At 38.5% G+C, this 13878-nt stretch overlaps 1 protein-coding gene across 1 annotated transcript in view; it reads right to left on the reverse strand.

Moving 5' to 3' along the window:
• The window catches only part of plekha8 (pleckstrin homology domain containing A8), a 38652-nt gene that overhangs the window by 14502 nt on the left and 10272 nt on the right, over nt 1–13878 (reverse strand). Inside the window, exons 2-7 of the mRNA XM_008112744.3 lie at nt 10824–10940; nt 9274–9429; nt 7451–7542; nt 4166–4324; nt 2590–2630; nt 1488–1603 (exon numbers count right to left, since the gene is read on the reverse strand). Coding sequence (XP_008110951.1) covers nt 1488–1603; nt 2590–2630; nt 4166–4324; nt 7451–7542; nt 9274–9429; nt 10824–10940 — 681 coding nt within the window. The remainder of the gene's footprint in view (nt 1–1487; nt 1604–2589; nt 2631–4165; nt 4325–7450; nt 7543–9273; nt 9430–10823; nt 10941–13878) is intronic.

Consider the following 13878-nt stretch of genomic DNA (forward strand, 5'->3'; position numbering starts at 1 on the left):
ATAAACTGGTTCAGATCCCTTGGGCCAGTCTTGTTTACTTCACAAATAAAAATGAGGCAACTTGAGGTCAGGGGAGAATCATATATATTAGCCTACCTTGGGGCTAAAAATGCACTTACAGTAATAGATCAGAGAGAGGACTTTGTCACCACATTCTGCAGGTGCAACTCTCTTCTTTCATCTTTTGCCAAATTACCATATTTACTCGAGTATAATGAATCATCGAAATAATAGACACCTCAATCTTGAAAGTGTGCATGATAAAACAAGGATTTGCTGTCAAATGTAATGCAAGGCTGTAAAAAGGCTGGTGGAAAGCTGTGCCCCCCATCGGACTTGGTGATAAGGTGGCAGTGGCCATGGAAAAGGTGGTAAGAAGCCTGTAGTGGCCACAAAAATGCTGGTGCATCCCTCCCACCAGGCTTGATGGAGGGGCACAGCTTCCTGTTAGTCTTTTCATGGCCACCGCCACCTCGTCATCCTCTGTTCCCAGTTGAGATTTCTTGTACAGTGGCACAGGTGGATTTATATGCATGGTTCTAATGAACCATCAGACCTAATGCACACCTCGACATTAAGTTTAAGCTAGGTAGACATCAGAATATCCCCTATACGAAGAGAACCTGTGGGTGCCGTGAGGTAGATGCAGAAGTGGAGGAATCAGAACACTTTTTCTTAAAATGCCCCTATTACAACATGATTCGATCTTTCTATTTAGAGCTTCTGCTGGAGAACCATACTCATTTAGAGAATAAGGAGAAATTGCACATCCTTCTACAGGGTTCAGATAAAAATTCTATTTTAAAACTGACCCTTTTTACGCAAAAAGTGCTGGCCATCCGCGAGAAAATGGAACCTGAGAGCTGTGACATTAATGCCATTAACAAAATCCAAATTTAAATTTTACTATGGACAAGCTACTAGTTTCACTTACCCTTGCCCCCACTCGAACCTTACCTTAAGGGAATAATTAATGTTAATCTTTTTATTCTGTATTTGCACAACTACCTAGGCCTGTAGGCCGGGATGCTTTGTATATACACATGGTTTTACTGTATGTATGGGTAAGTGTGTATGTTTTGTATGTTTCACATGTTTTGATATCGTCAAAATTGACTAATCAATAAAGCGTTGTTGTTGTGGTAATGCACATCTCAATTTTGGCACTTATTTTATATATTTTTCTTGTCAGAAGCAAATTGAAAATACAGTTATAATGTATAAAATACCACAAAGTTAAAAACATGGCATTAATGTACATTTCCTTTGACCAGAAACTGGCCACTTCAAGTGCTTCTGGTATCTCTGCAAGAAAATTTTGGCACTGTAACTTAGCCAAAAAACTGAGTATTAGATTCTAGTAAATATGGTATATCAGATAATGCATTACATTAAGGTATAATAATAACTGACGCAGACCATCCTCTCCAAAGAACATGATTGCAAGCCAACCCCAGTGCTGGATAACAATCATTCATGTAGTTTACCTGTAATAAGTTTTTCATGGTCCCGTTCACCAGTTTTCAGGAGTACAGGGGTTTGCTCAGGAAGATTAGCATTTGCATATATATATCCATTTTCAGTATTTTTAAGTTCCATCTGCCTGGGAAGAAAAAAACAAAAAAGAAAAGAAACCCAACTGTTCAGTAAGGAAAACACTTTCATTTTTATACTGTTGGTGTGTACAGTTCATTTTTATATTCTCTAGAATGGGAGCATACATTCTTATAGACTGTTATTCTCATATAGCTAAGAGCATTATGCAAGCGAAACTAGGTTTCTGCCCATCTATCACTAACTGGATTGGAAACTGCACAGATGGCCTTCTTTTCTTATCTAGCAGCGGGGGCAGAGTGTCTGGAAGCTTCCTCAAAAAGGAAAAAAAAATCCCACGCAACTAGCTCTTAAGGGCTACCTGTCGTGAGTGTCAACGTTTTCTTCACTACCAAATAGCCTCTGAGAGATTAAATTTCTATGTGACCCCAGGTATATCAGTATATAAAATAGGTATACAATCCAAGCATTTACTGATAATCAGCATTTGCAAGGGTTGCTAAATAGGCTGATTTTCCTTTTTATGGAATACAGCTGAAGAATCTTCTGCAGAGTCCACTGTAAACACTGCATATAGTTGCCCTCAGATTTGTGTAAATGGGTGGCATTCAGAAACTTTTTACTGTTGCCAATTTTGGGACCCCAGCATTGAGCTCAGGGGACACCATTTGGGGTTGAGACCAACAGTTTAAGAAGCAGTGGCATAGAAAAGGACCCTTGCTACCTCTTACACATGACATCAATTCAGGAATTCAAATTCCCTTCAGATACTCCTTCTTAAAGCAGGAGTTGAGAACCTGTGTTCCTCCGTTGCTGTACAGTAATATGTATCAGCTCTAAATAACATCCAGGGAGCTGAAAATTTTAATATTGCGGCATCCAGAGAACTTCAAATGTTGACAGGATATACATGACAACAACATCCTTTGTGTGCCTTCTGTCTATTCATTTCTAAGAGTGACACAGGACTAGGCCCATGAAAAAGTCCACCACTGAGAAACAACACTATTAACCAGATGGAAAAGTGTGCTGTACCTTTCTGCTACACCGCGGCTAAATATGCTGGGAAGTTTGAGCTGCAAGAAAAAAAACACAATTTAATTGTTGAAAACATACCTTAGAGCTCTGTAACTTATCTGAGATACAGACAAAGAATATGGGAAAAAACCAAGGCATGATCCAATAGCATTAGCAATGCAAAGTAAGCAGTACACTGTAGTACAGTGATGGCCAACCTATGACACGCGTGTCAGCACTGACACGCCTAGCCATTTTTGCTGACACGCTGCCGCATGCAGATTGATTGGATGACTAATGTCTTTTGTGGCCAAATTTGGTGTGATTTGGTCCAGTGGTTTTGTTGTTTACTCCATGGGAATTATGCACATTATATACACACACACACACACACACACATTCTATTATTATTCTATTATTATTGTAGTATATTATTATATTATTACTATTATTATATTATTATATTATTATTCATGACTACATTGAAACTACAATAGAGAGAAATCAGCGTGGAAACTGCAAGAGGTACCATAGATTGTTGTACATGGAAATAATGGTAGTAAATAGTTTTTGATTTATTAAATACAGTTATATATTACAATCATATTTTTGTTATTTAAACTACACATATTGCAAAATTATGGGGTTTTTTTTCCCAAAGTGACACACCACCCAAGTTATGCTAAGTTTTTTTGGTGAATTTTGACACACCAAGTGCAAAAGGTTGCCCATCATTGCTGTAGTAAGTCATTTAAAAATCTAAGCAGAAGTAAACATCATACTCACTCGAGGGGAAAAGTCGTGTTTTTAATGTGTGTTATTTTTCTGTGTGTATTATTATTATTTTCATTTAGTTTTATCATTTTAAATAAAGGTGGTGGCTGTTTGTTTGTGTTGGTGAGAAGGGATTAAGGGGTGAGACATTGTGGGGTTTTTGTTGAGAGTTTGTTTTTTGTGGTGTGGGGTGGTGTGTGTGTCTCTGTGTGTGTATAATTGCACAGATAATTACACTTTATCAGAGTATTCCACCCAACAGTTTTGCAATCCCTCTCATACACTTTTCTCTAGATTGCTGGGGAGTTAATTGCCCACTTTGCATAGGCATGTGGTGCTTGTTGTACAATCAGTTGCACAAATCCACCATAATTATGATGCCATCTACTTACACAGCATGAAAATCCATACTAACACACAACCCATGAATGAACAGTATTCCCAAATACCTGGGAAGCAGTAAGAGGAAAAGAAACCCCCGGGAGTATATCTTAACACAGCAGTCAATAACTACTGTTAAAATCTCTGTCAAAACTGCAATGTCTTTTAATAAACTGTTGACACTTTTGTGATCTTATGAAATCAGTACTTCTAGAGGATATTTCATATGTGGCTTGAATGTTGGATGTTTGTCACTTATTGCTCAAGGTCCCTCCATTTGATATATACCTTTTTCTTTTTCTTTTTTTTAAAAAGTAGTTCCCCAAATTAAATGCCATGCAAATAAGCAATCTAGCAGCTTTGTCTGCCAGTTAATGATATCTGGCCTACTCATGCAAAGGATGGCTATAATGCAGCATCAAAGGCTGCCTGTGATTACCTTGTTTAATTTGTAGAAAGCTGAATGTGGAGATCCAGAGGTTGGCTGATAAAGCAACTCAGAAGAGAAGGCCACATTTGCAATTTGCATACATTCATCAAGGGTCTTCAGGAATGTAGTACAGGTGGTTGTCAACAGTGCTCCTGTGTCGACTCCATTCTGCAAAAGTGGAGAAAATATTTGCAGTATGGCCCTCAAATCCATGTAAAGAGGAAATCATGGATGAAAGTGAACTCTATAGAAATGAACAACTTTCCTGGAGAACCTACTTGTCTTGTTCCTAGGTCTAATATGAGTGCCAACCAAACATTTCATTAGTAGTATTTATTTAAATGTTGACTTTCCACTGATCAATTGATTCATTGGGTCAATTCTGGACTATAAGTTGAACTGAAACTTCACATTTAATTGAGCAACAGGGAAAAACAAGTCAACTTCTCTAAGTATGTCAAGGTTCATTCTTTCACAAAAAAGTAAACAATGATGTAGCTTTCAGCCCTACCTGTGAACTACTTTATCACAGAAGGAAGTTTTACTCCTCTGAATTGTAATTGTTGAAGAGCCCTACTACATTTTAGAATAATATGGCAATTCATTTAAAATTTTATTACTTTGCAAAAAGCCATAGCAAATAATAAAATTTCGCAATACAGGCTGAGTTTCCCTTATTCAAAATATTTGGGACCAGAAGTGTTTCATATTTTGGATTTTTTCAGATTTTGGAGCATTGGAAGTCTCTAAATTACGAGCAAGATCGGGTTTGTAGACCTATTCTTAAGTTGAATTTGTATGTAAGTTGGAACAGGTACATTTTTAAAGTGTAACTCCAAATATATAATTTTAAGCTTTGGATAGCACAGAGAAGGGTTGACACCCCTGTGGTGTTCGTTTTGCTGTCCCTGTTCAGAAAATTTCACCTCACTTTCTGTCCCTATGATAATTGGATTTTGGAAAATCTGGCTTGTTGTGGAAACAAGGTCTGGAGATAAAGCTTCAGTGGAGACACCTTTTCCCCATGATAATTCTTTCAAGAGTGCATTTCCCTACCTAGGAGTAGATTTCTCTCATTTCTCACTCCCACTGTTTTTAACTATGAGTCGTTTGTAAGTTAGATGTTTGCAACTTGGGGGGCTGCCTGTACTTATTTTTGGTCATATGTTCATAATGAGATATCTTGGAGATGGGACTCAAGTTTAAACATTAAATTCATTTATGTTTCATATATGCACAGCCTGAAGATAATTTTATACTTTGAACAATGTTATTCATGAAACGAAGTTTGAGTACACTAAACCATCAGAAGGCAAAAATGTCACTATCTCAGCCACTGGTGTGGAAAATTTTGGATTTTGCAGTATTTTAAATTTCACATTCCAGATAAGAGATGCTCAGCCCATACAATAAAATGTAATGAAATGCTCCTAATAAATTTATTTATTTTATTTTATTTACAGTATTTATATTCCACCCTTCTCACCCCGAAGGGGACTCAGGGCGGATCACATTATACACACATAGGGCAAACATTCAATGCCCATAAATACATCAGAGACCGAGACAGACAGACGCAGAAGCAATTTAACCTTCTCCTGAGGGGATGTTCGATTCTGGCCACAGGGGGGAGCAGCTGCTTCATCATCCACTCTGACGGCACTTCCTCATTCCAGGTCGTAAATTAGTTAAACTTGCCTCCCCACTTTTTTTATAAGTGGTACCTTATTTCCTACTTGATAGATGCAACTATCTTTCGGGTTGCCAGGTCAGCAACGAGCAGGGGCTATTTTTATTTTTAATTGACGGGTGCTCACCCCGCCACGGGCTGGCCTCGAACTCATGACCTCATGGTCAGAGTGATTTATTGCAGCTGCTCAATAACCTGCGCCACAGCCCGGCCCAAATGAAAACACATCATATCTACAGCAGCACAGCAAGCAGCTGAGAAGCTATCACCACATAACATGTACAGGCCTAGACTTGTCTGCTCTACATAATTCATTCATAACTCAACAGTTCTTGTTGATTTCTACTTGCAGAGATCTTATCCTAGCATTGTGGAGACAGAAGGAGTTGGGCCTTTTCAACAGTGCGAGAACAAGCTCAGGTAGACTCAGGTTTCTCCTTTAAAGTTAAGTTTTTCAGGGGTGCCAATATAGAGCATTGTTCTCAAGATTATTTCAGACCCTCCAACAAAATTCTCCCTTAACGTTTTATATTTGCATCATTGTGGTAAATTAATCTTCAGTTGAACATTGAGAAAGAAAGTTTATGCTTCCAATTTTTTTTTCATATCAGGAGCGACTTGAGAGACTGTAAGTCGCTTCTGGTGTGAGAGACTTGGCCGTCTGCAAGGACATTGCCCAGGAGACACGCGGATGTTTCGACATTTTTACCATCCTTGTGGGAGGCTTCTCTCATGTCCCCACATGGAGCTGGAGCTGATAGAGGGAGCTCATCCGTGCTCTCCCCGGGTTGGATTTGAACCGGCAACCTTCAGATCAGCAACCCAATCTTCAAGTCATCAGTCCTGCCAGCACAAAGATTTAACCCACTGCGCCACCGGGGGCTCCAGTATATGCTTCCAATGAACAGGAGTAGGAAAGTTTAAAAGGGAATGAGAACATAGCGAACTTAAGAGTCCTAGGAATGCAATTTCAGTATCTCATTCTCTGAAATGCTAGATATCTGGGGACTGAAGGAAATGTTCTTTTCATTTTCACCTGGAGAGGCAACGACCTCATTTTGCACCCCATCCCCACAGCTTTAACCATCACACACATCATGTTAACTTTCAACAGAAGGGAATTCCAAAAAGAAAACCCTGACAAATCACTTAATGTTAATGATATCATGAAAAATGTCGCCTTATAAACTAATCTCACGGGATTGTTGTCACTGTTGTCCTTGTTGAAAATTACATTCGACTTTCCCCTCATTTGTGGGTTTGATATTTTGCAAAATTGATTATTTGTGGATTTTACTGAAATGCTCTCTCTGGAAATTTCTCCGTCCTCCATGCAACAATATCCCTGGGAATCTCTAGGTCCTCTGGTATGATTCTATGGTCAACATCAAGTGGAAGTTGATCATTAAGCCATGAGTTTCTTTCAGAGGTATTCTCCCAGGTTAAAAAAAACAAACCTTTTTAAAACTTTCACAGCGGTCTTGTGCCCCTAACCCCAGCAAATGTGGGGGGATGAGTAAATACACAAGTACCTAACCCTAACCTTTGACAACATTTTTACACCACATGTCCCCAGCTTCCGATACATTAGATAATGGAGTTACCTTTGTTTTATCTGCTTGCTGAACAAGGAGGTCACAATACAACCGAAGTTCTGCCATTTTCGTTTTCAAAGCATCCGTGTTTTCTGAAAACTCTGCATTAAAACAAAAAAGGTCAGATGCATCTGGACAAAACAATCTATTACAATGGAGGAAAGTTTCACTAGTTTACTATAATTCATTCTATATCAAACACATACAATTAAATAGATATTAATCCAAGGATAGAGCCCCCGATGGTGCAGCGTGTTAAAGCACTGAGCTGCTGAATTTGTAGACTGAAAGGTCACAGGTTCGAATCTGCGGAGAGGAGTGAGCACCTGGTGTTAGCCCCAGCTTCTGCCAAGCTAGCAGTTTGAAAACATGCAAATATGAGTACATCAATAGGTACCGCTCCAGCAGGAAGGTAATGGTGCTCCATGCAGTGCCGGTGCTGTCCATAGACACTTGGAGGTGTCTATGGACAATGCCGGTTCTTCGGCTTAGAAATTGAAATGAGCACCAACCCTCAGAGTTGGACACGACTGGTCTTAGTGTCAGGGGAAAACCTTTACCTAATCCAAGGATGCAATGTATTCAGTGGTTATTTACTTATAAAGTTTATGTGTTCAATGGTATTTAAAAAATAAATATGAAAAGAAAAACATGAAATAGGAAAAACTAACATGATACTGTCAACTTTCCATGTGATTTAATGTATTTAATTAACTTCTGACTCTAGAACTGTGTGTAACTTTTTAAGAAGAGAAAGAATGGTTTATGCTGGAATGAAAAAAAAAACACATGTTGATTTGTTGTCGAAGGTTTTCATGATCAGAATCACTGGGTTGCTGTGAGTTTTCCGGGCTGTATGGCAATGTTGCAGAAGCATTCTTTCCTGATGTTTCGCCCACATCTATGGCAGGCATCCTCAGAGGTTGTTTGTTTGTTTCAATGTATGTTTCATTCACTTCTATACTAACACTTTTAACAATGAATTACCTGAAACTTACTAGAAGGATAAAGTATGATGGATTACGCTTTTATAAAAAGCACTATTGCTTTCATATTACTGAACTGAATAAATAAATTAATCTCCCCACTTTCATTATCAAAAAAGTTGTCAAATATGGATATATTCTGTCTCATGTGGTCCTTAAAATGACACAGAACTGAAGAGACTGAAGTTCGCATCCCTATTCAGCCATGAAGGATAAAATGGGGAGGAGGGCGATATATATATAAGATATAAATGTAATTTTAAAAATTGAAAAAGGTTTTAATTTGGGTTAAGTAGTTCAGGCCAAAATGCATGTTAACTTTTTTTTAAACTAACTATAACTTATGCTGTAAATATGTAACCATTGTTTTAATAATTAACTAATTAATGAATAAAGTCCATTATTTTTATTATCAATATTACCCCATAATATATCATGGCTAAATCAACATAGAAAAACGGTATTGCTGTTAGAAAGAATCGATGTGTTTAAGGAAGTTCTATAGATATTAACTGAGTGATACTACAATGGGCCCTTGGTATCAACTGGGGTTTGTTCCAGGACCCCTTGTGGATACCAAAATCAATGGATGCTCAAATCTTATTATATGCAACGGTGTAGTAAAATAATGTCCCCTATAGAAAATGGCAAAGTCAAGGTCTGCCTTTGGATTTTTAATCTGTGGCTGCTTGAATCTGAGGATACAAAATCCATTGATACAGAGGGTCAACAGTACACGTACTTGCTATTCCATTTCCGTAACTCAGAAAAATTCTGAAAAAATAAATTTAAAAATGCTGTTCCATGAGAAACCGAGAATTACAATGTGGAATGAAGATTGCTTGCCTTTTTCTTTGAGGGTCCGGATGTCCGTCAAGCAGGCCTTGGCAGTTCCTAGAGCAACCAGCCACTTTTGTCTATCAGCTGCATTTTTGGATTTCAGATAGAAGTACTGTTCTCCGGGGATAATCAAATCCACTCGCGTGTTATCTGTTGGGTGAACTGAGATCAACAGAGTTTGGCTGAAAACCTAAGGAATCATCTAGACATATATGGCCTAATTCAGATATAAACACATAGACCTAAATTTTCTGTGACATCCAAAACCATAAAAATATGGTTCTAATGGTGGGAACAAACCTATACAAACCCAGGATCACAGTTTTATATTCAACCCTCGGAAAAATGGGACACCAAAAGTGTTAATTAACAACTCAGCTTAATAAAATACATACAGTAGAGTCTCACTTATCCAAGGTTCTGTATTATCCAAGGCAGTCTGCCTTTTAGTAGTCATTGTTTTTGTTGCAATGTTTTGGTGCTAAATTTGTAAATACAGTAATTACTACATAATATTACTCTGTATTGAACTGCTTTTTCTGTCAATTTCTTGTAAAACATATTTTGGTGCTTAATTTGTAAAATCATAATGTAATTTTATGTTTAATAGGCTTTTTTTCTTAATCCCTCATTATCCAAGATTTTCGCTTATCCAATGCTCTGCTGGCCCGTTTATCTTGGATACTGTACGAACAAGCTCGGGGGTACATTCAGATATTCATTATGTAATAAACCAATTATTCCCAAACTTCAATCTTACATATATTTGAGACTTCAACCCACAGATTCCCTGACCAATGGCCACCAAGTCTTCTGGAAGTTCAAGTCCAAAACTTCTGGTGGATCAAAGATTGCAAAGTAAGGTGAAAACCCACATTTTTCTATTCATGTTAGACTAATACTATGTCAACGTACTCTACTCTCAACGTATCATTTCCGTCAAAAATAATTTAGGTATTCCCCATTAGGTATAGACAACTGTAATTTGTCAATGAAAAAACTAGGGTGTTAGGTCATATAACTATATTTGTTAAACTATGGTTATACATTAAATTCAGGTATAGTGAAAATTTTGGCTTAATTAATTCTCCATGGCAAAGCCAAAGGAAACAAGGGGTGCATCTGTAGAATTAATGCACTTTGATACTACTTTAACTGCCAAACTGAGCCATGGCAGTTAAACTGTTGTCAAATCCTATTAATTCAACAGTATAGATGCATCCAAAAATTGGAAAGGAATTGGGGAATAATGCATGCTGATGTTGTTATTCTAAGCCATGGTTTAAGAATTTGGCTGGACATGTGAAAATGGTTATTGCACTCTAGGCAAAGTTTATACGTAATATATTATATTAACCACACCAGCAATGAAAAAAGATACTTTAAAAGCATTCTAATTACATTTTTAACATTATGGATAATGAGATCATATTGTTGCACTGCATGAAGTCAATCTACTGTATCAATCGAATATTGTATTTAAAAGTGACTTTCCAATGTTTGGATTCTACAAAGAAAGAAGAGTCATACTACAAGTTCTCGACCTTTTCTGTTACCTTGAATTTCACATACTGCCATTTGGATGCTTCCCTTACAGCCTTTCCAAGCATCTTCCCGTGAGTCATAGTAGGATAACACACCTCCTGCAAGAAGGAACCACCGAGGCTGCCAGCCTGGAAAAAAAAAAGAACACAGCTGGATGACATACGCTTGTTTTTAATTGCAATTTACAAGGTTAATATTGTCTTGTTAAAGCCAAAATACGGGGCACTATTAATAGGGTACCTTCACAATAGCACCTTCACAATTTAGCCATAAGAATTCAAAGAATGAAAAAATGTATATCATACAAGTTTATGCAAAATAAGAACAAATGAAACAGATGAAATTTGAGAAAGCAACATTTATAACCCAGGAACAAACAACATAAAAATCCTGTATTTTCTGAGTGCAGGGACAGACAGAGATTCGAAGATCCGAATCTTCTGGTCAGAATAGGGATATTCTACACTTTTTTTATCTTGCGTTTTTTGTCTTTGTAGCAATTCCTCCCACGTTTTGGGGGGACGTTATTTGGCCATCCACCATTTTGAACTGGGAGCTCCTGGGATAAAGGTACTATGTGGATGGCCCTCAGATAACCCAGTTCAAAGCATATATTCTGGGTTATTCTGCCTTGGTATTCTGGGTTATATGGCTGTGTAGAAGGGCTCTAGGATCTACTGTTCAGCTATACACTGTTTTTTAATTCCAATATGCATATTTTAGGGGGCCCTGGTGGCACAGTGTGTTGAAGCGCTCAGCTGCTGAACCTGTGGACCAAAAAGTCCCAGGTTCAAATCCCGGGAGCGGAATGAGCGCCCGCTGTTAGCCCCAGCTCCTGCCAACCTAGCAGTTCGAAAACATACAAATGTGAGTAGATCAATAGGTACCGCTCCAGCAGGAAGGTAACGGCGCTCCATGCAGTCATGATGGCCACATAGCCTTGGAGGTGTCTATGGACAATGCTGGCTCTTCGGCTTAGAAATGGAGATGAGCACCAACCCCCAGAGTCAGTCACGACTGGACTTAACGTCAGGGGAAACCTTTAGTTTTTAATGCATATTTTGCACCTGGTTCTGATAATAAACCAAGGCTACTCTAGCTGGAACTGGAGAATAGGGATATGCTATTAATGCTACATCACCGGAGCATTAGTTTTCTGTCCATGACTATGGTCAACAAAGAGATGCTACCATACAAGAAATAAATTGTTAAATACAACTATTCAGTCCTTGTCAGACCCCAGGCAGCAGGGCACCAAGAACCATACACGGAGGCCAATCTCTATCTAATATCTTTATTAAGGAAATGTATAAAAGTAATAAAAACAAGTGAAGAATATGGTTCAGAAGCAGACCTTTCAAATGAGGTCAAATAAAGTCCAAAAATGTATTGTCCAATAAAGATATTAGAGTTCAAAGTTTAAATCCAATACCGAAACACACACTATTGCCAAGCAATAGTGTGGGGAAATGCCAGAGTCTTAGGAGTCCAAGGTAGCTTGACAACAAGGCTGGATATAATCTTGGTTCTTTAACAAGGTCCGTGACTAGGAACAAGGCAAACAGTGATTCTTGGAACAAGATCCGTGGTTAAAAGCAAGGCAAGGCAGTACTTGAATTCTTGATCCGGGAAGCAAGGAACTGGGGTTACGAAGTCCACACACGATCTTACTCCTGAAGCTGCTCTGTTGACTCCGCAAAGATTCTCCCGCGTCAGGCACCTATATTGGGGTCTCGTTTTCCCGCCAACAACCTCTTTCCCTAGAGAACGGGAAGCGAAACCCAACTTTGTCCAGATGCAAGACTCCTTAGAATTTCCCAAGGGAAGCAGGCCTAATCAGCCTGTTGTTTGGCTGCAATCCGTAAACTCCTGCGATTCTGTTCCCTCACTCCTCTGTCTGCACAATAGGACTCTCTCCTAGGGAACGGAGGCAAGGAATGTCCACGGTCTGTTTTACTGAATTCTTGGGTACGAACATCAACATCCGGCAGGTGAAAAGACTCCGGCTCTTGTTGAACCGGCGAAAACCCCATGTTTTCATCTTCATCTGCCACGATGGCACTAGGAACAGGACTACAAGGCCCATGAGGTATCACAGTCCTATATATTGGTTTTCTCAAACCAGGTATCCTACAGATGTTGAACAATTTCCCATGTACCAGGTCACCGTAATTTATAATGGCAAGGGATGTCAGGAGCTATACCATGACATTTCTGGATGGTACCAGGTTATGATAAGCTACTATTGATAGAACTTGGAAACAAATTCCAATGACAGTTGTGATTTCTCCCAGGTAAAGGGGTACAGGACTATAGTGTGATTTAAACTGGGTTTGCAGACACACACACATTTGCCAACATATCCATTAAGGCCAGGAATTCAAAGACAATATGTCACTGAAGCACTGCACAGATGCAACATACCATGGCAACAAGACATCTTCTTTTTTGTGCCCAATGCAAAGAGGACATAAACATATGCTTAAATATCAATGTAAGGTATTGGAAAGGCATTGCCAGGAAGAGCCCCATTTAATGGAAGTAGAGTAGAAATGGGGGACACAAGACAATGATATCACAGGCAATATGATATAGTATTAATTAGACTATGGGCCTAGGATTTCAGAGATCTAGCTTGAGGAGGGTTTTTGTGATGATGAGGCAGAGTGCTTTAAATGTTTTAATGGGTGTGTATATTAATGCATAATTGTAATTTGCCCTGCATCCACACTTTGAGAGAAAAGCAGGACAGGTTAAAACAAAGACTTATATTTGCCCTTTTTTCACTTTTGCAGGGATTCCGTGCCTCTAAACCTGCAAAAATTGAACAAGGTGGGGGATTTCCTGCCCTTTTTTTGAGTTATTTCTGAACATAGGCATTTGATAATAAAGTTATGTATTGAGAAGTAACTGCTGTAAACTTGAATGGTTTAAAAAAAATGACCAAGTAAATAATACATAGCCTTTCAGTACACATATAGACCTAATACAGAATCAAGCTGCCTTTGGTCATAATAATCCCATCTCTTTTTATCATACTCTAGCAGCAGAATTGCTTCACTCATC

This window comes from Anolis carolinensis, chromosome 6 (assembly GCF_035594765.1).
Source record: "Anolis carolinensis isolate JA03-04 chromosome 6, rAnoCar3.1.pri, whole genome shotgun sequence".
NCBI lineage: Eukaryota > Metazoa > Chordata > Lepidosauria > Squamata > Dactyloidae > Anolis > Anolis carolinensis.